This window comes from Suillus subaureus (genome assembly GCF_016647635.1).
Source record: "Suillus subaureus strain MN1 chromosome Unknown BJ212scaffold_24, whole genome shotgun sequence".
In the NCBI taxonomy this organism is placed as follows: domain Eukaryota; kingdom Fungi; phylum Basidiomycota; class Agaricomycetes; order Boletales; family Suillaceae; genus Suillus; species Suillus subaureus.
The window spans coordinates 207213-232183 of NW_024538580.1; the positions used below are offsets into that span (position 1 = coordinate 207213).

The window sequence follows — 24971 nt, forward strand, 5'->3', positions numbered from 1 at the left end:
TTTATGTAGTTGCAGCATTCAAGTTTCCAGATGGTCAGGCTGCCAGCAGATTATGGGAAACATTGAATAGAGCATGGCCAGTCAACACAAAGTCATTATGTGACCGTTGCTCTACTAATCTATAAAGGCGTCGGGCTTTCAGCTACTACGAGCATAATGGATCAATCGATCTCGTGGATGCCTGCATGGCATTCGTGATCATGTCAACATATGGTTCTTGCTTTTATGCATTATTCAGCATGTATCTATGTCAGACTGTCGAGTTCGTGATTTCGCCCAAGTGAATCCAGTTGTATGCAATGAAAGCAATAATAAGATATGGTAATGAAGCAAAGCGACGATATGTAATGTAAAGATGTGACGTTGACGGGAAAGCAAAAAGCAAGAGGAATGACGCAACGGCTGCAGCTGCGAGACCCAAGGCAAACCCTACCTTCCAAGAACGAAGGTTAATCTTGGTCAAGCGTTTGGTAGGGATAAGACAAGTTCGGGTATAGTCGGGGCGAGGCGGATACTAGCTCATATTGTGCTGATTCAAAGCTGCCATCTACTTTGGAATGGCGAGAAGCAGACTGCAGAGAGCGAGCAGGGGATACAGAACCTGGAGGAGGTAGAGGTGAAGACGTCTGCGAGTGCGTCCTGGATGGAAGGGCAACGTCTTGAAATGATGTCGAAAGATTTGATGAGGCTCCCATTTTAGATCGTCCAACAGACCTTCTTCGCTCAAAAATGCCACTGCCTGTTCGGGCGTGATTTGAAGGCAGATATTGTTCAGCAAGTTTCGGAGTTGGAGGTACTCCAGCATCCAAGACGCTCGGCCTCCGAGGCTTTATGGTCTCGTTAGACACAGGTCTTTCAGTATCTCGTCTTGGTTCCGAAGGAGCACTAGAAGAGGCTGTGGAACCTGATACTGATTTCCAGGTCTTGAGAATCGATTTACGAACACTCGTCTTCTCTGACGAAGGAGTTGTTGGAGACGATGGTCGTGTGGGTGTTCGTGGCATAGTCGTCCCAGGCATAGGAGGCAATCCTCTTTGCGGCGGCCCAAGTTGATCATGAAACGATGGAGTAGGCGGTGCAGATCCCTGGAACGAAGTTTGTCCGGCATTTGGTGTCGGAGGTTGCTGAGCCGACACCGATGCAGACTTGCTTCTCCGCCAAAGTTTCTTGAAGGTCTTGACGCTGACGAGAAGAGTAGAGGTTTTTGCAGCCGCAGCATCCATCGAAAAACTTGCTGAGTCAGCAGAGAATCGGCTGGAGGGTGTTGTGGAAGCAACAGAACCCTCATCCACGGATGACAAAGATGGTCTGGATTCAATAGGAATACTGGTGAATTGCCCAGTTGCAGGATCCCAATACGTCGGGGCGGGGTGTGCCTCTGACTCGAGATAAGAGGGGTACCGCCCAAAAGGATCGGGAGACAACGGTATGGGGGAGTCGGTCGCCATATCCGATAGCCTTCCAAAGGAAGGGGGCAAGGGTGGTGGGTACATAGATGGCTCCAAATCTCGTTTGCGAATCTTGGTCTCTGCGGAGAGAGCATTGGGTGATGAGGACCGCGAGGGTGGAGCGAACGATTTTGGGGCACCTGTCGACACACCGTTGACAGCAAGCTGAGGTGGTGACGGAGTAAGATTTAGAGGCCGATGTGACTGGGAGCTTGGAGATTGCGATGATTTATTAGCGATAGATGAGTAGGAGACAGCAGGCCACGATTTGTCACTTGTATCGGCACGATCGATGGAGTTCCTAGGGCTCTTTTCAGCCGAAAAACTATTGACAGCTGTAATTGAACTCACCCTGTCGCCCGAATGTCGCGTGTACGATCAATTGATAATTTCGAAGTTCCTCCTGTATGGAGTGCGAGGAGTGACTTCGTTCGGGCATGAGTTATCGTAATATCTTGGTCCAAGTCATCTATCTTGATATGTCTCGGAGAAAACTGTGCCAAAGTCTAGTTTCCTAGATGTCAGAATCACGAGATGAGCACATGTGTTACTTGCATACCCGTTCAATCTCGTCAAGTTTGGCTCTCATGAGATATTGGCTTCTGCGTTGATCATTTGGATCATTCTCGTCGTACTACAAATAGAGTTAAGTGGCAAAGCATAGGGACTGACAGCGAAAACGCACCTCTTCGTCTTCATCCCCCAGATCTAAGCCAAGATTAAGGTCCTCGAAAACCGCACCGCCGCGCTTTTCTTCAGGACTCCGTGATCGCATATATTCTTGGTCCATATCCAGGGAGAGTCCATCATCGTCACCTATCTCATCCGCGACCGGCGTCCCTCTCGAACTTGAATGCGCATAAGGCAGACTCGTACTGTCGCCTCCACTGGAAGATGACAACATTGGGCTCGGTCCAGTATGCAGAAGGAGGTCATTTCTTGTGTCGTCGGGAGCAAGGACTAAAGGTGGGGGAGGTGACTTCTTAGAACCTCCTACGGGGGGTGATGACAGTTGCTGCGAGTTGGGTGAAGATGGTATTGATAAGGTCAACGTGGGCTTTGACATCCGGCGCATGATATCCCAAACCTCTTCCGCATCATCCACCTCATCTCCCGCTTGTTCCTGTTCAGGCATTGCAGTAATTGAGGACACATCCAACGCAAGTTCGACTACATTTGGATTGATCTCAGGCTGGTTGCCCTGCGATTCGGCGCGCATCTCAGCCCAGGTATCTGCATCAGTGCCGAAGACGTCCACCAAAGGATCGTGATGACAGATGTCAGTCTCGTGTGTTGCCATGTCCTCGTCAACTTCGTCGCCTGTGGGATCTGACAGGGGAGTATACCCGTCAGTGCCGCCTCCCTCCCTTGTTGTGTCTTCTTCAATTGCTTCATCCGTGGAATCTGACAGGGGAGCATACCCGCCAGTGCCGCCCTCCTCTCTTGAAGACAGTGACGCAGTAAAGCTAGGCACAGAACTTGCATTCTGCATCCTCTCCACTAGTCTTAGATCGAACGGCACACGCTTCCCATCTCCATCTCCCCCTGCACGTGGTTGAGAATGCGCTCGATTACTTTGACGACTCTCGGCACGTTTAGCATGGGTCATTAGACGGCCACGCAACCATGGCTCGTACCACGCTGCTTTCCGTCGATCAATATCGAACTCCACTTTCGCAAGTATAGGTATTATAGAGGGTGAATTAAGACCTGGGAGGTCAACTCCAAGTATTTCATTATCAGAAGAACGGGAGGTATCAGGGGTATCTGGTTCCGAGTGTGTCAGTGATGAGGATGATAGAGGGGCAGATTTAGAGTGAGACCGAAGATCGGATACTGAAGACGTGGTAGACGAAGGAGTAATTGGGTATGTGATAGGTTGCGGTTGCGGCGTTTCTGTCCGCATAGGGGTGACCAAAGGGCGCAAGTTGGACTGGCCCGGTGGGTCTGGTCCTAGACCCAGACCGAAAGGACTAGGGCGTGGTCCCCGCGAAAGTGCGAGAGATTCTTCACGCTCAGCTTTCAGAACTCGACCCCAGATACGTTTCCAGATTTCTTCGGATATGCGCGGACCTGGTTCCTCTGCGTCCTCGTTTCCTGAAATAGGGGTCGCGTATGGCATTGGACTATTCTGGCGACTCTGTGGGGAAGTTGTAATAAGGTAAAGGACGAGGCCGATTGTGCTAGGTAATGCATATTCTTTGGCAATTGCATTAAGTTGCGCATGCAGCGAGGGCTGTAGAGAGACAAGGGTGCCGCGTCGGAATTGCGTGTGATATCCTGATGCATTAGGAGGAGGCGCAGGCTCCAATGGGTCAGTCGCATCGAAGTCGTGAAGGAGGTGAAGAGGTGGTATGACATGGAGCAGGAACTTGGACTGAGATGAAGACGCAAATGATCCAACATTATAAGTAGATGGATTAGACGGCGTCGTCACGCGCCAGGGAAGATCAGCATGACTTATGGTGGGAGATGCACCAGGAAAGGAAGCAGACAAGTATGGAGATGAAGAATTAGGTCCTGCGGGAGAAGGCATAGAGACTCCCAGGGCATTGGCTATCTTCGCAAGACGATGCGGGGGCAAAGGTGCACGAGGCGGAGCCCATTGCCCCGGCTGAAGACTATGTGGGTTTCCAGAGACATGAGAATATTCTGCCGACACGACTTTTGACATGACACGGAGTGATGTCAACTGATTAGACTTTCTGGTAGCTCAGTACAAGGCAAGCAGAGTAAAATAGTTCTTGGGTGTCACACTGAGCAGTGTTAGAATCAGCAACGTTAACCTAGGTGATCGTGTTCTGAACCCATCATCATACACAGGGTCAGTAAGGCCGTCTTGGAGTTCAGAAATATATGAACGAACATTGGAGCAACTATTCCGGGAACATTCATAAAATAACAGTCCTTTGTTGTCGCCAGCGTTGCCTTGCTCCAGAACAAGGTCAGTCGTACCTTGGTCAATGGTCGTACCTTAGGCCTTAAGACAACCTTAGACTCGGAGGGCACACTACATGGGGCATGCTTAAACCTTTGCTTCAAACTTTCCATTGACAACTGTGAGAAATAATTTCCATTTCTAGATCTTTTGTATCAAGCCTTGTGAAGTTAACTAACTAGTAGGAGTCGCGGCCGTGCTTGACGCCGAGTTCGACGTGAACTGCACTCTAACAATAATATATCCGGGCCAAATACGGGTGCAGATTATCCCAGGTCCGTGTATCAGCACCGACCGGCAACTATTAAGTTTGTGAGTATTCGTTTAATTGAGACTGACTTGGTAACATTTGGACAGGACAGCACGCGCCTACAACTTACTCAATCGCGATGTCACAAGGCAATATTTAACTGGTGATGCCAGTGCACCAGTAAAAGCCACTTCAAATATTTGGAGGCAGAAGTTGTACATGGCAGCCGTGATTTATCATACCATCTCTACTGGATTGTGACCAATGAGAATGACCAGTATGGCTCCCAGAACAATCCACGTCCGCAGCCATTCGTGTGCCTATGTCGCGTACACCCACACCCATAGGGCGAAGAAACTACATGCAGAAGTCAGATAGATTGATGAGGCTACTTCTATGCAGTGCTTGTCTTCCTCCGCCGCAGCCGCCGCCGCATCGCCATCCCCTAACATCAGGGTCATCCTTGTCCCTAACCAGCCGCTCACATGGATCATTTGACTGCTGTTCTGGAAAGGAGACGGCCGTTCTCCCGTGGACTAGACAGATAGTGATTTTAATTTCTTCTGTGCTGACGCTTTCAGGGGTACGCTCAGTCGGAACAGCGGCGAAGCGCACATTAACTTAGCTTTGCTACGCCGGACCAAGAGTGCGCCTGAGGTACGATCTTAATCTTGGTTTAGTAGTAGGCCATATTCTTGTCGATTGGACGCATAAATCTGCATACGCAAGAAAATCCCCATCCAATTCCAAAAGCACTTTGCTCGGGCGAGGCAGGTGCGGACAGTGCCGCGATAGATGTCCAGCAAATTATCTGTTGTGGTGGTCGAATTTGCAAACATTTTTTTCGAATCTGGACGCTATCGACAGATGCGTGACTCTATCTGTTGCTGGACCCGACAAACGGACACTCGAGAACCCCGCAATTCTACTACGAAGTCTGACAATTTCCATCGCGGAACAGACGCAGGGTTGTGGAGGCAACTCGCAATTCTTCAGATACGATGGCATATTACTCCTAACAAGACAGTGATTTCCCATGGCTATCCTTCAGATACGGGAGAATAGCCGTCCATTTGCAATCCCTTACTCCCGACACGATGGTAAGTGTGTGCAACAAACCTTGAGCTAGAAAACACTTGACCAACTTCAGGACCACCTACTAGAGTCACAATCAAGTTGTATATCTCGACTTCTAGTGTGTAGATATCTCCAATCAAATTTGAAGTTTTTTGACATTCGACATCATTCCAACGAGTCGTGCAATCTGGAAGGTTGGTGACTCCCCGTTGACGCTCAAGAACCACCAGAACCCTGATGTGTTTAGCAGGTGACCTAGTCCATGAACGAGTAACTCCATATAACCGGAAATGAAGGGGTGTTGAAATATCGGCGGAAGTTGCTGTCTATCAATTCATTATCAACTTTCCATCGATAGGAACGACCGGAGGGTCGGCAGCCGTTCCATTACAATCTACTCATCCAGAATTTTTTTTAATTCAAAATTCGTGCTTTAACATTGTAGAAGTTCACTGTGGACTCAGCTGATGTGCCATCGTGGTTGGGTGCAGCATGTTCGTCTTTTTAGATCCAGCCAGTGATAGAATATACATGCACACGGTAGCCTCGAGGCATGGTAAAAATACATAACGGTGCCGACGGCTTGGATTGGGCCGAGTGGTGTTTGGGTGAACTCTAGGTACAATAGGGAGCAGGACGTTTGGTTGATGAGAGGACTTGGATGATTTTTCTTCTTCTGTAAAGCTGCCATTGTTCCTCATGGTGTGCAAATAAAGGGCAAACAGGAGGACTGATGGATATGATAGAATAGGCGCCCGAATTATTATGAACGGTTTGGTTCCGTAGCTTGTTAGCGAAGGAGATCGCTTTCTGGAGACTTTGGGGGTGACCGGTGACCATTGTTACTTGATTCTTAGCTTCCTCCTTTTCTTCTTAAATTTGCTTTTTTACCTTTTAGTTCACGATAAACTTGTGCGCTACAAGTTTTCATTTTGTACCACGACCCATCTACGATTTTTTTCACAGCAGTCCAATGGATCAGCACCAGCACCAGCACCAACACCAGCAGCACATAACCGATGATCACAACCAAAATCTCGGACATGCAAGTCCTTATGGATTCTATCCAGCCGAGCAAGAATCATCTTACAGCCTCGCGTACAACCACCACGCGATGCAGCACCAGCAGTCTTTTCCTGTCGTGCAGCATCCTAACCCTCATCATCCTCGTGGGTACTTTTTTATCCTCGAGGCCAAAACTCACCTTAAACACATGTTGATCTGATAATGTGCTCATGTTCTTGATTCTTTGTAGGCCATCTATCTGCGCCAGACTTGCATCAGGGCCTGCAGTTCCATAATCTTAGCCTCATGCCCACGCATCAAACGCATCAATATCCGCCACCCGTGTATACCTCATCGCCACAACATGTGTCAATGAATCTGCCTGCTGGCTCACCCCCTCCGCCCTCACCTCACATGTATGATCCTTTGTCCCCACCCATTTCAGGATCTGACACATCAGCGGACGGCCTTTACCACCACCATTCGAGAAACAGCAGCGGGACAGGCTCCCCATCGTCATCCCGTGGACCTAGTTTAGTTCATCGCCAATCTCTTCGCTACAACCCCACCCCTTCCCCTACCACTAGCTCTTCTGGGCGTCGTGGCCGTGCTCGTTCCTTAAACGACTCAGACGACGAAGACAACATGGGCGCTACATACGTAGAGAACTTGGCTCACACCAGAAAGGAGGCAACACGCAGACAGCGCATCGAGGCTGAACAAAGGCGTAGAGACGAACTACGCGATGGCTATGCCAAATTGAAGGATGTCTTACCAGTTTCTAACCAGAAGAGTAGCAAGGTGTCGCTACTCGAGCGAGGTAAGGCGATCAATGATAATCTTCTCCACCAGATGGTTGACGTTGTGGCGTTTAGCTACCAATCACATCATCTTTCTGGACAAACAGACACAGGAGATGCAGGCTCGTCTCATGGTGCTAGAGCAGGAGGTACAACGCCTTCGTGCCGTCAATGAGAAAATCTCGCTTGGGACTAGCAGCTCCCCTTCGCCGGGAAATATTCATGGCGTCGACACCCGACCGTTGTCGCCTCCCCCTGAGCCTGGGATGCAAAGCCATTCACTTGCTCATGTTCAAGGCCAAGAGCCCCCGCGAGAGGATTCGCGCAGTCCTGCCTCGGATTACTGAGGTGCTGTGGCCCGCGCCATTATCAACGGACGCTGCTGCCATCCATTTTCATCATTTCCACATCTTGTTTCACTGCACATCATGTATTTCTTATTCGTGTTTTGCGGCTCAGCGGTGGGAGAAGTCGAGAGGTATCTAGCTTTGGACGAGGCAGGTCGAGGAGTAGGCGCTGGGGACGTGTTCGGCGCTATGCGCAGTCCTATCGTCAATCCGCCTTCCTTCGACCTCTCATACAACTTGATGTTGCAGGATCAACACGAATTCTCGCCCCTCTTGATCCGAGGAAGCACTTGATCACTCCAATCGTGCTTCGTCTCGCTGATCGATAGGCGCTTGAGACTGTGTCTCCACCTCATCAACTCGCGAATGCTCCAGTCCCCAGTGGACTATCGTTTCCTCAAAGCTTAATCCCCTAACCGCCAAGTATTCGGGCCACTCATCCCATTCTATCACTAACATGTATTGCACTCTTCTCACGACTGCATCTAACCATATATTCATTCCCCACCCATCACTCATACGTAACGCGTCTACACACCTGCCCGCCATTACATACCATAGGTGCGGCTTGCTACGACCGCAAGATACGAAATTCACACGACTGAACGAACTCATTCTTGACGAATACTGCACGAACTCACTCGACGGGAACCGACGGAAAGGGCGCACCAAAATTATATGACCCGCTCGCCGAAGCACTTTTCGACCCGATGGTCGACTGTCTCTTCGGTTGATGTGAACGGATTTAATCTAGGGCTTTCTTGATGAAAGCGCGGGTGCCCTCTCTAGGAGAGGGCTGGAGCGAAAAGGTGCCTACCGAAGGAAGTTGTAGAACAGCCCCCGAAGATATGATCTATCATCTGTAGTCAGTACAGTAGTTTGTTCACCGCCTCGCGCTTTTCTGTTTTTCTATATCATTCTATCATCCTCATTCTTGTACGAGGGCTGGTCCAGACCTTGACCAAGGGCAAACTAAGTAGCGTGTACGATCGACCGATCTGAGACTTGATCGTTCGATGGACACCCAGACAATCATGCATATTGGTTGGGATACCGGTAGCGGAGCGCCTTGCTCACGTCCCAAATAACCCTCGGATTTTTGACAGCTCCACGTCAAGGACACATAATTATAATGTGGCGGGAAATAAGCAAAATGCCCTCTAACTTCGCGTAACTCTAGTAACACACGATTGGCTCCACAGGAAGAAGATCCCCGGAAGCCGGGGCTCTAACACCACTGTCAAATAGACTCTGGAGTCCTCGGATAAGGTATCGTCAGAATTGGGCACTCTGAGTTCATATTCTTAGGATACAGGGGGAGTTCTTCTCCACTGACGCGGATAATATACAGCAATCACCAGATGACACGGGAGCTAGAGAGCAATTGGGACCTGGCGATGCGTACTTGCCGGACGGTAAGCAACATTGTTGCGAAACATTCTATGGGGGCTAGCCTCTCCCCATACAATGGACCTGTCAAAATGCAGTCCTCGACGCACCGAAAGTTGAGGAGCTGAGCCGGTCCCGAATCGTAAAACCATCGCCGATTGAGAGAAGCACCACCAAAACAGTAGGTTAGCAGCTCCTTCCAGAATGGGGCTCTGATAAGTTCAGCGGAGATGAATCTGGATAGCGAGGCAGTTCTATCGGCAGTTCCATTGAGCGCAGAGAGAACGGGTGTTTATTTTTTTCATAAACGTGAAAGGGTAACGAAAGACATCCTGATCAGTGTAAAACGTTATATAGTCAAGAGGAGTTGTCCGTATCGACAAAGAGATGATCAAGATCCTTTGGGTGTAGCTGGCAAGATCAATAACCATCATCTGTATACCGGACCCCACGGCCTTCCTAGAGGGATCACAAGAACCTACCCAGCGGACAATTTAGTGACTTGAAAACTAATGTGAAACTGAAAAAAAGAGTCTGGAACTGCTTCGACCAAATATCATGTGACAGGATGAGCCTATAGCGTGCGGTCAATACAAAGTTCAGTAAAGTAGAGTTTCGAACACGCCGTCATGCAAGGCATTGGATCGTGAGACCGAGTGCTTTTAACGAGATCATGATGATCCAAGGCTAGTGGCAAGCTGTTGATGACGATTGAATATTGAGCCCGCATCACGTATACCCATGCGCAGGGCGGATATCACCTTTCCTGCTGGGTTGATCAGGATAGATCTCCTCGTGTTTGCAAATATTCCTGGCTTGAAATCGGAAAGGCGATCTCTCGAGCTGAAAGTGACGCGGGGGCACTGCGGGGGCAGGCAAGAATTGTGTCACGCTCGTGACAAGAAGGCATCACTCGCTTAACCATCACACTTGCCTCTTTCGGCGTTCAAGCTCAAGTTGAGTTTGTTCCAGCCGAATGCTCGACGGGCTCCACAGGTTTCCGCGAAACGCAATCCATTAGCTCTTCTACCACTTCATTGATTCGCTATTAACACAGCGAGGAGCTGATTTGGGGCTCTTACTTGTGACTCGACATTCTCGAGACTGCGCTCAATCTGCGATACAGTAAACTACCGATCTAGGGGCCTTGCCTTCATACTATCGCCTTTGTTTGTTCAATGCTTCCAGAATGGAACGAAATCACAAAGCCTGATACGGCGCACGATAAGTTCTACTCATGAAACTAATCGCTTACTTTTCTCCGTGCACTAGAATCAACGATTCTAACCGTCGATCCTACATGGTTTTCGTTCACCCACAACGAGGCTCCTGATAGGCTGATGCTTACAGTCTTATCGTTTTGCAGGGGCCTCGCAGCTGATGCGCTTTGCTTACGGCGTCCCTATTTTCGCCTCAACTTTGCTTGCTTCTTGCTTTCATGATAAGCGGCGGGGTCTCTGTAGTACTACGCGGGCGAAGCTACTTGTAGATCCCCGGTGAGCCAGGAACTCCACAATCCTCCGATCCGAGGAAAGTCTAGACACTGGTGGGATGCATGACCAGTTTTGCGCTTCTTTTTCGGCACAAGTGGACATATTGAACTCTGCTTGTTCTCTGCGAACTCATCCGGCCGTCTCTTGGTCTACCCGGAACATCCATGTACACCCACATGCTTCCTACGTTGTGGCCGTGTTCCTGTGATCAGTCGAAAGGTTTCCCACTCATCCATTCCACACGGTAAAGATTTTATGCAGGGCTTAGCCATCTACTGGGATATGAATGCCGCGGTAACGAAATTCTTCTATCGCAATGGTCCGTCAGTGCATAACTGTGGTCGTACCCTCTAGGTCTGTGCGAGACAGTCGGACCTGACAGCTGTGTAGTGACGCAGGCATCGCCTCTGGTGCGTGTTTTTGCTTAAAGTCTAATTACGTTTTCTCACTAACGTCATCTGATGGTGATTGATCATCCTCCATTCTCAAGTCACACATCTATTCACTCGAACTCACTCGTACGTTAATACTGAGATCTGATGCGAACCCACTGATTGACGAGAGAGGGCACTGTTGTGATTAGACACGGAATGTTCTTTAGACTTTCCCAAAAAGAACGCGCGCTCTCGGCTGTAAACAAGGCATTCCAATTGCACAGGCACGTACTAAACATGGACCCACGGCGTAACACCACTGGAATATAATAACTCGCCTCGTTATGGACATGAGAGGGGGTAATTCTTTTGTGGTGTCATATTATGAAGTTCTGACTTACCGCCGCGATATTGTCAGGGAAGGTTGAGATGACGGCATTGCTTCGTCGCGTTTAGCAACACCTTAAGCCCTAGAGAAAAAGCGTTTCAGTAGTGCGTTTACATCGGCTGGGTGATCATAATTGCACAGGAGACGTTCCGAGGCTCATGTGATCAGTCACAAGTGGGTGAATTCAAAACTCTGCGTGACAGCACATATTAAATTATACCAATAGTTGACAAGAAAAGTGACACAAATGATCGGAGCATGGATATGGATTATAAGGTTTAGCGCGAGTAGCGGGGGGATGAACGAAACGTTGTGAGGTTTGTGATCCTCATGTTGAGAAAAAAATGATTAAACCGAATTTGAGGACCAGACTTAAGCAAAACCACAGATACCGATTCGATAACACGGGCGGCTGCTAGGGTCACCGGAGAGCGCCTTACTTGGCTAGCCGGATCTAGATTTATGGTGTCACCGGCGAGACAGGGTATTACTAGTTGACCGAGCCGCGGCGCGGCGGGCAAAAATGTAATGCGTCAGGGTTGCGAACGGTATGATCGGGACTTGCAGTTCTGGGGGGACCAGAAGCGAACCCAGAGGAAGGAGGAAGCGACATGAAAAATGCTATGGTGGTAAATGGGCTAGACGATCATGAGTTAGCTTAGGGTGAGCGTGAATGACGTTCGGAGAAGGGGTTGGGTAACGGGCAAGAAGTGAAAGAATGGAGATGAGATGACAATTTAGCAATGGAAGGAAATGGGTGATACAAATTACAGACAAAATGGAGAGCGGGTTGTAGCTGATTTGGAATTGATGATCTGATGGCAAGTGGAGGCTGGCCGTGTTAGGATTGGCTCAGGAAAGGATCCGGACAACGAGGCAGTAATTGCTAGACTAAGGAGACTTGAGTGGGAAGAGATGCGTGTCAATGCAAGCCCCGTTTGTGAAAAGATAGGAACCGCTTTAGAGAGAAGAAGACAGGGACTAGAAATTCCGAAGTCATTTTTGGACATGAAGGGTTGAAGGCACAAACACGAGGCACAGCGGGAATACCACACTTTCCAAATTTAGTAACGTGAGATTTACCTTCCTAAAAAAATCGTTACAATCCATTTGCGCCAGGGATATTTAGACGGAATCAAAAAACTAACCAAGTCTCCTCATCCCCTTCTTTTCTTCAAATCCTCAGATCCCGACTACCTCCCTGTTCTCCAGTTCCGACTTTTTTTTTCTTTCTTCAGCTCTGTTGTTCTATTGTGCAGTCGGCTCCGGTAAGTTATTCTCTTATTATTCTATTGTAGTCCTTTTGTTTAACGCAATGTAGCCCAGCATATTTCAAGTGTCAGCTTATTTCGACGATCATCTCTACCTAGCTGCAGTGCAAGCACCCGCCCTCCGTACACCGACACACCCTTTTTTTTTAGTTTCAATCAGCCCTCATGGAATCAACTCTCCTCGAGCACCCCCGGAGCCCCAACTTCATGGACACCCCATTTGCTTATGACTCGATCGCCAACCTCGAGCCGTACTTGCAGTACCCTCAGTCCCCCTATGGTGTCTCCACGATGTCCCGTTAGTATTGAATGACTCATATGTTCCCACGAGTTAACCGTGTTCTATTTTTAGTCCCTGGACCCTCATCCTCGTCTCCTCGCTTGGACTTCAACTCGTTGAACCTTACCAACTCCATCGGGGAGTACTCTTACTCTTCGAGCACGTCGTACACGACTGCTTCGCCAGGGCGCCCCTACACGCCCCCCGACAACGGCATTCCGCCTCCCGCTGTGTACTCTCTCAGCGCTGGTGAGCTCTCGTCGGACGGCCTTACTTCAGGCCGGCGTAGCCGTGGAAGCGGGACCCACTCCCCTTCCTCCGTGCACTCCGTTCCTTACTCCGCTGCCGTGCCGCGGTCGCACCGCTTCAACCCCATTGCGGCGCCTACCACGCGTTCTGCTACCAAGGCTACGCGGAGAAAGTCGAGGAACGACGACTCTGATGATGAGGATGATGACTTCCAGCCCTCCATCCCTGCAAACGCCAGCACTGACATGCGCCGCGAGACGATCCGTCGTCAACGCATCGAGTCAGAGCAGAGGCGTCGAGATGAGCTTCGGGACGGTTACCGTAGACTCAAGGATGCTCTTCCGGTCTCCAACCAGAAGTCTAGCAAGGTTTCGCTCCTAGACCGCGCTACGACTCACGTCAAGTACCTCGAGATGACCGCTCAGCAGCTCCAGACGAGACTCCAACAGGCTGAGGCCGAAGTACAGCGACTTCGCTCGTATGTTTCATATCAACACTGCTTTACTACGCAATCTAACCTCATGTTTAGCGTCAATGAGGCGTTGATGCTCGGCACCGCTGAGCAACGTCACGCCGCTGCTGCCGCCGCAGTCGCAGCAGTATCTCAGCAATCACAGTCAAATTTCTGATTGCCGTGTTGACGTGGACTCGCTCGAAAATATCCGCAACAAAAGCACCGTCGGTTTACATTATCAGCATTGTTTATTCGCATGATCACGACACTGGAATGCCTGTCGCCGGACTACAGGTTTCACGCACACGGACACTTAGCACGCATTTTTTATTTCTGCACTCGTCATGAACTTCATACGCATTGTTATGTCTTCCTGCGCTGCATGGATGGCTCTTCGGGCGTCCTAGTGACGTTCTATTCATTTTCGGACTGGCGTATTGGCGCTTGCGCCGCTCGTTCGTCGACTGCTATGCATCGACGAGTAGGAAACCCTGACGATGAAGATCGGATACCGACTGGATCCGGATGATGTGAGGACACGATACGACACAAGACCGCAGGGCAGCTCGAGGCACTTGGTCACATCCAAGTGATGTGCATGCTTCGCCGCATCTGCGTGTGCTTCTTGTTATCACGCCATCCTCTGTCCCTCCCCTTCCGTTCCATTTCATCCTTCTCGCACTGAGACGAACGACCACTTTATTGTGGTACGTGCCTCGTGCGCGCCGATACACAGGCGCATCATTAGTGGCAACACTCTCACGGGCATCCTCGCCTTTCTGGAATGGGGTTTCCTTACGTAGCTGTTCATCTCCGTCCTCTACGAAGACTATTCCGCATCTAGCACGCATGGCATGTTTTATTATCATCCTACTTATCACCTTTTGTCATGATCCGGCGACTGATCACCGCTTCTTTCGTGACCCGTACCCTATTCGCGAGATCATCAAGCTATCTTGCGAATAACACATGGCGACCACAACATTGCATGTTTGTGTGCAAGCGCAGCAATTGTGGTTGGCGCAGCGGAGTTTCTTTTTTTTGAAGGTTTACGACCACCGCCTACATTTTCCACTTCGACATTTCCATGTCTCTGAGCAGCTCGTCATCCTCCGTACCTCATTTGCTAGTCAAGTGTAGCGTGTGTTGAGGAGGGCTTGAGCGCCTGATACATACGGCGACTAGGAGTTGGTCATTGTTGCAGTTCTTGACGTTCTGTCCACTCCCGCTTGCGGGTTTGGATGCATCGGTCGTCGACATTCCATTATCCTCACGCTCTGGTTCCTATCGCCATCCATTTCGCCGCATATCACACATCGTCACTCGCCACGCTCTCATGTCTCATTGCCGATATTTCCACACGCACTATATTTGTCGATTCTTCGTCAAGCTTCTTGTAGGTATCAGTTGTACTTGCTGCACTAGCGAGCGCGGGCTGTACTGCATCTATGTAGAATTGTCATACTATATCTCAAGCAATGAATCGATATTTCCGCTTTCTGAACAGAATTTCTGAAATGTGGGAGAATACAGCTTGTGGTCGATATAAGGAAGAATTCGATCGAGTCATACTGGTATTTGCAACTCGATTGCTGTGGTTGAGTTCAAAATGCACATGAATTGAAATTCTGGGCGGCGGTAGTAGCTAACAACTATGACCTTATCGATGGGGTCGATCTGGATGCAACGATAGGGCCTTTGCGGCGCAAAGACCATCTTTCCTCGTCATTTCAATTAGTCATCTAAACTATACCGCTTGAACTACCATGTCGAACAAGCCAGCCGTTCACCGCCAGCTGAACATCAAGTCAGGCATAGCGAAAAGGTAAGAATGGCGACCCTCGGGTCGAAGAGCGCTAAGTCGATTTCTCAGGGTGTTGAAGGAACACATCCTGTATGCAAAAGAAGCAGAAGAGCAACAGCGGAAAGTCGATAAGCTTATCGCAAATGACGCTGAGGAGTGGGACGTGAAAAGTGCCGTGCGTGACAACCAGTCATTTTACATTCATCACCAGCTAAAGCTCATGTTTATGACAACACGCCGATCAGAGAAGGATATTGGAAGAGTCACACAGGATGATCAAGGATTCTGATAACCGTCTAGGCAAGGCGGTACAAGATCTACGAGAACTCGTCGTGCGTATTTCCTTCGTTTTCTATCTTTGCTTTGCGCCCCCCTGATATGCGCGTCTTTCGGAAGCTGCGAGCCAAGAACCAAACTGAGTTTGCGGAAGATATTGAGCTGCTACATGCAGAGGAAGCATTGGAGGAGGCGAGCGTGTAAGTTTCGGCTGTTAACCTGGACAGTCACGCGATGATATGAACCTAACTTTTGATTGCATTATATTAGACACTTTGATTCGAAGGTCTCGGCATAGACGCGCAGCTCATTATAGTTTAGTTGAACTCATATATTCATTGCGTAGTGTGAGGAAGTTTGTACTAGTTGTTCGTGCTGTTGTGATGCCCTGAGGCGTGTGAGGGCGTCGAGGATGCCCACCCATGCATCTCGATCGATGCGCTCTTCTTGTAGGCCTCGACTGGATCCGGCAGCTCTTGGAAGACCGACACCGAGTGAAGGGGGAACAAATCCAAGAGGGGGAGCTGTGATCGCGGAAGGTGCGATTCGTGACTGGCGGATATGAGCCAGGGAAGAGCGAATAGCTACTTGAATTGACTTCGGGGATTGAGTTGAGAATTTTTTTCAAGATGTGCGATGAGAAGTTGACTGACGTCTAGCCGTTCAAAATACTCGCTCACTTCTAGAACGAATTGTTCTGAGCGCTCTTCTCCCTGAGGGAGGGTGTCCTCGGGCTCATCCGTCTGTGGGAGAGTGAGCAGTGAGACGGACGACGCTGCAAGAGATAGGAGACGGGTTATGTCCTAGTGAGGCATGATTTGTGAGCGGTGGACCCCCATGCGGTGTGTTACGGCTTCACTTTTTCAACATCACCCAAGGCGTAAATCTGGCGTGCAGTACGGCTTGACGTCCATATGGGATCGATCTCAGATGGATCGTTTTCTTGGATGGGCGGCGGTTCTTGGCGGTGTGCCATGAGGAAGACAAACTTTGTATTGATACCACTAATAGCGCAGCAGTTTGTAGTCGGCTGTTTGTGTTTGTAAATTACGGAGTTATCATTTATTTAAAGTCCCCCTGAAGCCCTCTCCACATGACGCAGCGTAGAGGCGAGGACCCGCGGTGCTCTGGGGAATGTCTACCCTTTAATGATCATCCAGGGACATCATGTTTTGGGTACCATATACATAAGTGCTCGACGAAAATTTATACTTAAGCGAATGACCCTGAAGGTGAGAGCTGAGACATAATTATAAGGTTGTCAACAATGCTTCGAAAGGGTCAAGTCACATTGCGCGTCAGGGACAAGGCCGCCCTAAAACGAGATGGGGGTCTTAAAGAGACTTTTGCTATCAGTCGTAGACGCGTGCAGCGTGTAGGATATCGGAAGTGGTCAAACTTCTGACGAATGGAATATTCTGTGGTTATCCCCCTAAATTCCATGAATAATTTGGAGTTGACTTGCAGGAGTACTCCCAAGGGGAAACTGTCACGGTAGTAGAGGACAAGAGGATTGATTTAGTAATTGAACTACCTAGTAAGGAAACTGACCGCCTTTAGTTCGTCAACGGTTGAACCATCATGCTCTGTGGAAGCTGAAGGTGCAGGTAGCTCCAATATTCTAGCTTGTGATCCTGAACTACGACTGACTCTCAAATGGAATCACCACTCACCTACTCTCCAGTACAGAGCACCCATTCCGGCCTTCCGTCGAGGTCTCGGAGCAGCACAAAACTTGGCGACGATGTCACTTCATTGACTTCCTTCAATCCATTCTCAGAAGAGGACGAAAACGATTATTCATCCTATGCTCTTGTGACTTCTTTGTTTTCACGCATGAAGAATAGTTTCGCCGCGCCATTGACATCTTCCACTCTCACACCGCCTCCCAATGGCACTCTTGGAGCCCTTACAGGCGAACAGAGGCGTCCATCCGCGACCGCCGTAAACATATCTACCTTTTCTTCTCGGTCCCCTGCACCTGAACGTCCGTCATCATTGACAGTCGTGCCATCCAAGACTGCACCACCCCTCGTATCCTTAACACCAGTCGTATCAGATCCGCCATCCTTTGGTATAGAATTAGACCGCTCGCCTTCACGTAGTGGCCAATATACTCCTGTATACGAGACTCAAGACGGTGGTCTCTTTGGCACCGCCATCCCTGGTTTCCCCATTCAGGATGATGCCCGTAGCATACGCACTACTGCTTCAGTAAATCGGTCTGCCTCTGTATCCAAAGTCATACGTCGCATTCGTGGTGAAGGTAAATATACCGACTCTTTTATAATTACTTCTAACACTGCCGTAGGTCTCTCTCGCGATTATTGGATGGAAGACTCCAATGCAAAGGAGTGTTATGATTGCAAAAGCGTCTTTACAACATGGCGACGCAAACATCATTGTCGTATATGTGGTACGTACCCTACCTTTTGAATTCAGACCTGCCGTTCATTCAAGCGCAGGCCAAATATTCTGCTCGCATTGTGCATCCAATATTATCAAGGGTTCGAGGTTTGGTCATGACGGCATGGTCCGAGTGTGCAATCTCTGTCTCGAGAAACTTGCAAAAGTTGAAGATGAAGATGACGACGACAGGCGTTCTGTTGCCTCTTCTACAGCCTCTCCATTCCCTGCTCACCAGTTTGGCGGCGATTCATTCGCGCTCAGTCTCGGTCACCATCCGCAATCCCCATTCGCCGCGTCGCAGCTCTTCGGAAGGACGGACGAACCGTTCAATCTGTATTCTATTGCTGAGACAAAGAGACTGATATCCGACAATGACTCCGTGTCTACCGCTCTCGGCGAGTGGGAGCCTGTCCGCGAGAGTACAGCACCCTTTCGGCGGAACCTCTCAGAAGACGAGAAGGATCCTCCTTCAATATCCAACTTCAGCAAAAATACCGCACAGACTGCTGTGGCTCCTCGGTCAAAGACCCCAGTTGACTTTCCAGTCACAGTACCAATCAATGTCGAGGGCACAATGAGCTCAATTCAATTTCCATTGAGCTCTCCGGACCAACACGGGCCAGACAGTCCTGGGAATTACAATACTATGCGCTCCAGATTCAATAGCTTTGGCGATTTTGATGCGGCCACGCCCTTTATCAGGAGCCGAGCGCATAGTCGGCTCGATAGCTTCCCTACTATTGAAGGTTGGCGCACGAGGCGAGATTCTACCGCGTGAGTTAAAATTTAATATATGCCATCCTGCATGATCTCATGTTATGCGTTTAGCTATGCCCAGGAGCTTAACCTAATTTCCATGTTCCATCTTCGCGTCATGCTGCGGCAAATGCTCACGACCGAGCAGATTCCGAACATCAAGGAATGGGAAGAAGCTCTGCTCAGACTTGCCCTTCGTGTCGCTAAAGAACTCACCTTCACTGCCCTTCCATACCACCAGGGTGAAGATATGGATGTCCGACGATATGTCAAGATCAAAAAAATCCCCGGTGGAGCACCAAGCGACTCGGAATACGTTGATGGTGCCGTCATAACCAAGAATGTTGCCCATAAGCAAATGTCACGCATGCAACGTAATCCGCGTGTCATGCTTGTAACCTTTCCACTTGAGTTTCATCGGGTCGAGGGTCAATATGTCCACTTTGGTCAGATTCTTAGGCAGGAAAAGGAGTATCTCGGAAACTTGGCGAGCAGGATCGCGGCGCTCAGGCCACACGTGGTGTTGGTGGAAAAGTCAGTGAGTAGAATTGCGCTCGAAGGGCTTGCGAAGCATAATATCGCCGTCGCTCGCGCTGTAAAGCCCACCGCGATCCAATTCGTGGCTCGGATGACTCAGGGGGATGTCTTTTCGTCGATCGACAAGCTTGCTCTAGAGCCTCGATTAGGTCATTGTGCGCGGTTTCGTGTGCAGACTTTTGACCACCCTCTGATCCCAGGGCAACGGAAGACGTATATGCGGTTTGAGGGATGCAGCCGTGAGTTGGGGTGCACCATCATCCTGAGAGGAGGGGATGTAGATACGCTCAAGAGGGTGAAGAAAGTGACCAGATTCTTGATGTTTGTCGTGAGGAACTTGAAGTTGGAGACCCACCTGTGGAAGGACTCCGTGATCACGCTCCCTAGCCTGAGTGCAGAGGCTGTACCGGCAGGTGTGGTTACAAAGCGGTGTGCAGAAGGATCCGGCACAGTATCGAACCCTGGTGGTCTTGTGCCTGCATCCGTATCCCTGGTGCATCTAGTGACACCAGAGGATAAGGAGCGGCAAAAGGCGGAGGAGGCGGAGATCAAAGAAGCTGAAGATGATCTTCCGGATGCTGACGCCGAGCGCCTTCGTCTTTCGAAACGGATTCAGCAGTCACTAGAGCCGTACACCAAGACGTTCATATCCGTTTCTGCTACTCTGCGCTTTCCTCCCCCTCAGCCTATCAGGAGGATGAAGGAATTGGATGACGAGTTCACTCGTGTGCAACGCGCTTGGGAAGACGAGATTGTGCGAAGAGAGGAAAAGGCCCCTGTTACAAGTGATTGTAAGGCCCCTTCGGGAACCCCCACGCCTGCAAGTGAAGCAGCTACTATGTCCAGAATCGAACCAGATATGGACGATGTAAAAGCCCAAATTGAAGCACTCCCACTCCCTGATCTTCCGAAAACGCCAACTTCTGGTCTGTCTGAACTCGGCGAGGAACCCGCTGGTTACTTCGAGCCTCAGCCAGGTACATTGCATGTCCTTGGGGGGTCACAGTTCTTCCATTCCCCCCGCCTTATCGATCCCGGTGAGAAAGAGCATACGATTACCCTCAAGACCGCTGCAGACATTGCGCTGGAGAGCCAGTTCGGTATGGTGAAGTATCGTCATGAAGAGCAACGACGTATATGGGAATGGTACCTCCGCAAGAACGCTGACGATTTCGTGATTGACCAGTACCAATGCATCAGCCTTTGGGAATACACCGTTCCGATCGAAGAATTTGGTCTTCATCGCGCCTGTTTCGCTCCTGGATTGAAGTATATCAAGTTCTATGGCGAGAACGATTGCACGCTGGGTCAGTTCATTGAGAAGAGCGTTAACGAGACGCTGGTCCAGTTCCTTGACCCGAAAGCGATTTGCACTGGGAAAGGATGCAATCAGCCACTTGCGAGGCATTGCAAGGTCTATGTGCATAATGAAACTAGACTTGCAGTTGCTGTTGAGCAGTGGGATGGACAGATCAAGGCCAAGGGTCCGCATCTCTACCCGTCTCCGGAAACTATCACGACTTGGAGCGCTTGTCGGGTGTGTGGCTCAGCGACGCCATTTATTCCCATCTCCGAAGAGATGCAGCGGTACTCATTTGCGAAGTTCTTGGAATTGCACTTCTACCCCGCAGACGTACAGCTTGTCCAAGGTGCTGGCTGCCAACATAATATCTACCAGCACCACATTCGGTACTTCGCGAAGAAGGGAATGACGGTGCGATTCCAAGCAGATCCTGTGATCCTCCATGAGGTTGTCTACCCTGCTATGCGCATTCGCATCCGTCCGGAATCGCAGCTGGAGCTCAAGAATGCGGATTACGAACGGCTGCACCGTCGGAATACTACCTGGTACACTGCTCTTGTCGATGATCTCAAGCTCATCAGCATTGATGCAGCGACTGGCGATGAGGAGCAGGACGCAAAACTCCTCGCTGATATCAATAACCTGATTACACGTGCTGAAAATGAGAGAGAGGAGATTGCTCAGTTGATCAACAAGATCTACAAAGAGTCAGCTCCGACTGACACGCTCGCCTTGAATCAAGTTCGATCCTTTCGACAGGACAAGATCGTAGCATGGCAGCAGGACTTTGACAAACTCCCGAAGCCGAGGGGCATTCAGACTCTGGACAGGAACGCGCGGAGGGTATCTGCTGCTCTTGGGTCTGTAAGGGCGATGTGGCCGAAGAAATCTGATCCTGCGAGTCCTAGTGAATCTCATCAGCCCTTTTCCAGCGTTTCGGAGGCGGAAGAGGGCGCCTTAACTCGTAGGCGGGTTACTGGAGGATCCTTTGTTTCGTCTGCGTCAGAGGCTTCAGAGGCTGAGCTTGAAACTGTTGCAGAGAAGACAGCGACGGCCTCTTCTGATACCGAAGCACCTCCTTCAGTTATTGAGCCTGACGTGGCTACTGAACAGAAATCGGACGCTGAGAGTGATTCAACTATTGGTGCATCTAAAGATGATGGGGCACTCTCAGACCAAGGTGCAACATCAACAACACAAGCAAGTGTATACATTGTTCTTTAAAACTCTCTAGCTTACCATACTATCAAGGCGGAGCAAAGTGAATCACGCGTTGGACGTGTTGTCACAAGAGCATCAAGGCTGCCTCGACGGCCGCAAGCTCACCCTAGTGTTGCAGAGCTGGTAGCTCGGTACCAGGAGTACCTACCCCCGCAGGGTGTTGAGGAGCTTGCGAAGACCGCTCTGGCTCCATTTCCTCCAGTGTCCGAAAGTGAACAGGAATATCCTGCGCAGCCACCGCTTCAAAGGTCTACTATACGCAGGCACAGAGAGCCCGTCAAGAAGCCCTCGGTGTCCGACTTTGAGTCCAGCTATGCAGCGAATATAGCCTCGAGGCACCTCAACCGTCGCTCCTTGGGCACTCAAAATTCACGTATGCCTGGACCTGTTGGGTCTTCCTTCGAGTCTTCAACTGCATCTCGACGGCCTTCGCCAGATAAACGTGGGTCGAGACCTCTCCACGGCGATCCGACGTCATCGCCGCCGCACACATCCAAACCGCTTCCTGCCGGTGGTGGTCGCACCTTGCGACGGAAGCCATCTGCCCGAGCCATCCAAAAAGACAAAGCACCCTCTCGTCCCACCTCAGTCGTACCTATCACTAAGCCTCAGTTCAGACGGCCACCTCAAGGTGCTGGAAGCAAGGTCTCTAACATTGCACGACACTTTGAGCGCATAAATCGGGATACGGAGCGAGCAAACAGGCGTTATGCAGTTATCAGGGGTCGAAAGGCACGGCCAGTCGCTTCTGCTCGTGCTACGGTTGAGGTTTTGGATAGTATCAAAGATGCGATACAAGATGAGTCAGAGAGCTCTGATAGTTCTAGTGAAGCGGACGATGAGGGCGGTGATGAGGATGAAGCACGAAAGCCGACAGATAAAACCACAATGGATTCTTCGCCAGAGCAGTCTGTCACGCTTCCCACCGTCACTGTGCAGCATGCTACAGATACATCAACTCCGGTACCTGCGGGCGAGCCTTCCCCGGCACCTTCATCATCGACGCCACCATTTCCACCGCCAGCTCGGCAGCTCGAGCAAGTGGCATCATTTCCGCCATCTCCCTTCCTCAAATCTGAGATCCCGATAAATCTCCCACCAACGCCGCCTCCGATTTCGCTTGATGAACCTGGGAGGAACTCGATATTCAAGCAGGCTTTTCAGGGACTGTCTCAGGGATTGTTCTCGGCTCAGTTCCCTCCGCGCAGATCGGATCCAGAGGTTGAAGATCCGTTGAATGATCCGGAACACATTTTCCGTGATTCTTCTATGGTTGTAAGGACCGATGAGCCTACATCTATCATCGCATTGGCGTTGAAGTAGGTTATTTGTCATTTGACGTCTTGTTTATCACTAATCGCTTGCAGTTCTCCTCAATACCGAGAAATATTGGCCAAGTCTCGGGCCGAGAAAAGGACCGCACGGGAGCCGAAGCTGACTGATGGAGGGGAAGCATTCATGCCCGATGACCATTCTGTCGCGGAGTCTTCCTCGACGTGGGGAGTGGTCAACGTGGAAACTGCGGAACCTGGTAACCCCGCGGAGGAGCTCAAATCTGCGTCGACGAAAATGCCTTGGGTAATTAGTGAGTGTCTTTGTACTTGACCAAATGTGCAATGCGTTTACTCCATTCTAGCGTTTGAAAGTGGTGGTTTAACCATCAGCTGTACTGTGTTATTTCCAGAACAGTTCGATGCTTTGCGCAGGACGCATGACTGCGAGAAGAGTATGGTTGAGTCGTTGGCAAGGTGTGTCAAGTGGGACGCCAATGGAGGTAAGTCTGGCTCGGCGTTCTTGAAGACAAGAGGTCTGTAATTTATCTCTTGCCCAAGTGATGATGTTACTAGCTCTTCCACCAGACGATCGTTTCATTGCGAAAGAACTTTCGAGGGCAGAGCTTCAGACAATGGAAACGTTCGGACCAGCATACTTTGAATATATGGCATCTGCGATCTATGGCAACGTAAGTTACCCCTTTGTTTAGCCCGCAAGCGTTCCAAACGACTTTTATCAGCGTCCCACTTTACTCGCCAAGGTGTTTGGGTGCTACAAATTGACGTTCAAGAAGTCGAGAGATAAGGGTTCGAGCAAGGCCAAACTGACACATATGAACCTCTTTGTGATGGAGAACCTCTTTTACGATCGTCGATTTTCCCGGGTACGATATTTACTCGTGACACATGCTCTCTTTGCTGACGACTTGTTCAGATCTATGATCTCAAGGGGTCGACCCGTAATCGACATGTGCGATCCACTGGACGAGAAAACGAAGTACTGCTAGATGAAAACCTCGTTGAAAGTGTGTAAGCTATCTTGGAGACATTGAAGTCACTAAACATCGCTTCCACAGCTGCTCATCTCTCACCGTTTTATCTCCGTGAACATTCGAAGCGCATACTGAGAGGGTCGTTGTATAACGACACCAAGTTTTTGGAAGACATAAATGTCATGGATTATTCACTTATCGTCGGCGTTGATGCTCATACCCATGAACTAGTGGTGGGTATCGTTGGTAAGTGGTAAACTCGTGTCTGCCTGTGACGATGTATTTACTTTGTGCTAGACTACATTCGCACCTACACTTGGGACAAAAAACTCGAGAGCTGGGTGAAGGAGTCTGCTTTCCTTGGTGGCGCTGGTAGAGGAGAACCCACCATTGTTACGCCCAAGCAGTATAGACAACGATTCATCAGCGCCATGGACAGATATTTCCCCTTAGTGAGTGGACATGAGGATGTTTTTCACAGCGTTTCAATGACACTTTCTTCCAGGTCCCTGATCGATGGATGAAGCAAAAAGACATCCCAGAAGAAGACCCTTACAGTTTGAACAGTCTGGTTGAACTCTGGCCAGACTGGTGAAGCTTTAGCATATCACGTCCTTTTATTCAAGACACAAGCAT

General features: G+C 49.8%; 7 protein-coding genes across 7 annotated transcripts; 4 read left to right on the plus strand and 3 right to left on the minus strand.

Moving 5' to 3' along the window:
- Positions 1-449: 449 nt before the first annotated feature.
- BJ212DRAFT_1482671 (uncharacterized protein) lies at positions 450-4122 on the minus strand (the record flags this gene model as incomplete). Its single annotated transcript, XM_041340463.1, has 4 exons — positions 450-1749; positions 1800-1954; positions 2008-2082; positions 2134-4122. 4 exons carry the CDS (start codon positions 4120-4122, stop codon positions 450-452), a joined length of 3519 nt encoding a protein of 1172 aa, XP_041191076.1.
- A 2451-nt stretch (positions 4123-6573) lies between these two features.
- On the plus strand, positions 6574-7941 carry BJ212DRAFT_418273 (uncharacterized protein). The gene is made up of 3 exons (XM_041343147.1): positions 6574-6886; positions 6969-7538; positions 7594-7941. The coding sequence occupies exons 1-3, from the start codon at positions 6733-6735 to the stop codon at positions 7863-7865; spliced, it is 996 nt and encodes a 331-aa protein (XP_041191077.1). The 5' UTR covers positions 6574-6732; the 3' UTR covers positions 7866-7941.
- Positions 7942-12945: 5004 nt separating this feature from the next.
- BJ212DRAFT_1275489 (uncharacterized protein) lies at positions 12946-13938 on the plus strand (the record flags this gene model as incomplete). Its single annotated transcript, XM_041331223.1, has 3 exons — positions 12946-13078; positions 13112-13787; positions 13839-13938. 3 exons carry the CDS (start codon positions 12946-12948, stop codon positions 13936-13938), a joined length of 909 nt encoding a protein of 302 aa, XP_041191078.1.
- A 292-nt stretch (positions 13939-14230) lies between these two features.
- BJ212DRAFT_1301123 (uncharacterized protein) lies at positions 14231-15023 on the minus strand (the record flags this gene model as incomplete). Its single annotated transcript, XM_041333084.1, has 3 exons — positions 14231-14603; positions 14645-14694; positions 14940-15023. 3 exons carry the CDS (start codon positions 15021-15023, stop codon positions 14231-14233), a joined length of 507 nt encoding a protein of 168 aa, XP_041191079.1.
- A 250-nt stretch (positions 15024-15273) lies between these two features.
- BJ212DRAFT_1367234 (tubulin binding cofactor A-domain-containing protein) lies at positions 15274-16440 on the plus strand. Its single transcript, XM_041336132.1, has 5 exons — positions 15274-15588; positions 15637-15742; positions 15813-15899; positions 15964-16043; positions 16114-16440. Exons 1-5 carry the CDS (start codon positions 15530-15532, stop codon positions 16139-16141), a joined length of 360 nt encoding a protein of 119 aa, XP_041191080.1. The 5' UTR covers positions 15274-15529; the 3' UTR covers positions 16142-16440.
- BJ212DRAFT_1482675 (uncharacterized protein) lies at positions 16171-16819 on the minus strand (the record flags this gene model as incomplete). Its single annotated transcript, XM_041340464.1, has 3 exons — positions 16171-16440; positions 16497-16646; positions 16703-16819. The coding sequence occupies 3 exons, from the start codon at positions 16817-16819 to the stop codon at positions 16171-16173; spliced, it is 537 nt and encodes a 178-aa protein (XP_041191081.1).
- Positions 16820-17499: 680 nt separating this feature from the next.
- Positions 17500-24930, plus strand: BJ212DRAFT_1447900 (uncharacterized protein; the record flags this gene model as incomplete). Its single annotated transcript, XM_041338467.1, has 13 exons — positions 17500-18109; positions 18155-18259; positions 18309-19026; positions 19081-22048; positions 22100-23388; positions 23437-23654; positions 23706-23876; positions 23929-24032; positions 24084-24227; positions 24278-24368; positions 24420-24581; positions 24633-24787; positions 24841-24930. The coding sequence occupies 13 exons, from the start codon at positions 17500-17502 to the stop codon at positions 24928-24930; spliced, it is 6825 nt and encodes a 2274-aa protein (XP_041191082.1).
- Positions 24931-24971: the final 41 nt, after the last annotated feature.

Excerpts from the sequence above, each read along its gene's own strand:
- BJ212DRAFT_1367234 (XM_041336132.1), top strand. The coding sequence starts at position 15,530 with ATGTCGAACAAGCCAGCCGTTCACCGCCAGCTGAACATCAAGTCAGGC. Across the intron at positions 15,589-15,636 it reads AAGTCAGGCATAGCGAAAAG|GGTGTTGAAGGAACACATCC; the intron begins GTAAGAATGGCG and ends TCGATTTCTCAG. Across the intron at positions 15,900-15,963 it reads AAGATCTACGAGAACTCGTC|CTGCGAGCCAAGAACCAAAC; the intron begins GTGCGTATTTCC and ends GTCTTTCGGAAG.
- BJ212DRAFT_418273 (XM_041343147.1), top strand. The coding sequence starts at position 6,733 with ATGATCACAACCAAAATCTCGGACATGCAAGTCCTTATGGATTCTATC. Across the intron at positions 6,887-6,968 it reads AACCCTCATCATCCTCGTGG|GCCATCTATCTGCGCCAGAC; the intron begins GTACTTTTTTAT and ends GATTCTTTGTAG. Across the intron at positions 7,539-7,593 it reads GGTGTCGCTACTCGAGCGAG|CTACCAATCACATCATCTTT; the intron begins GTAAGGCGATCA and ends TGTGGCGTTTAG.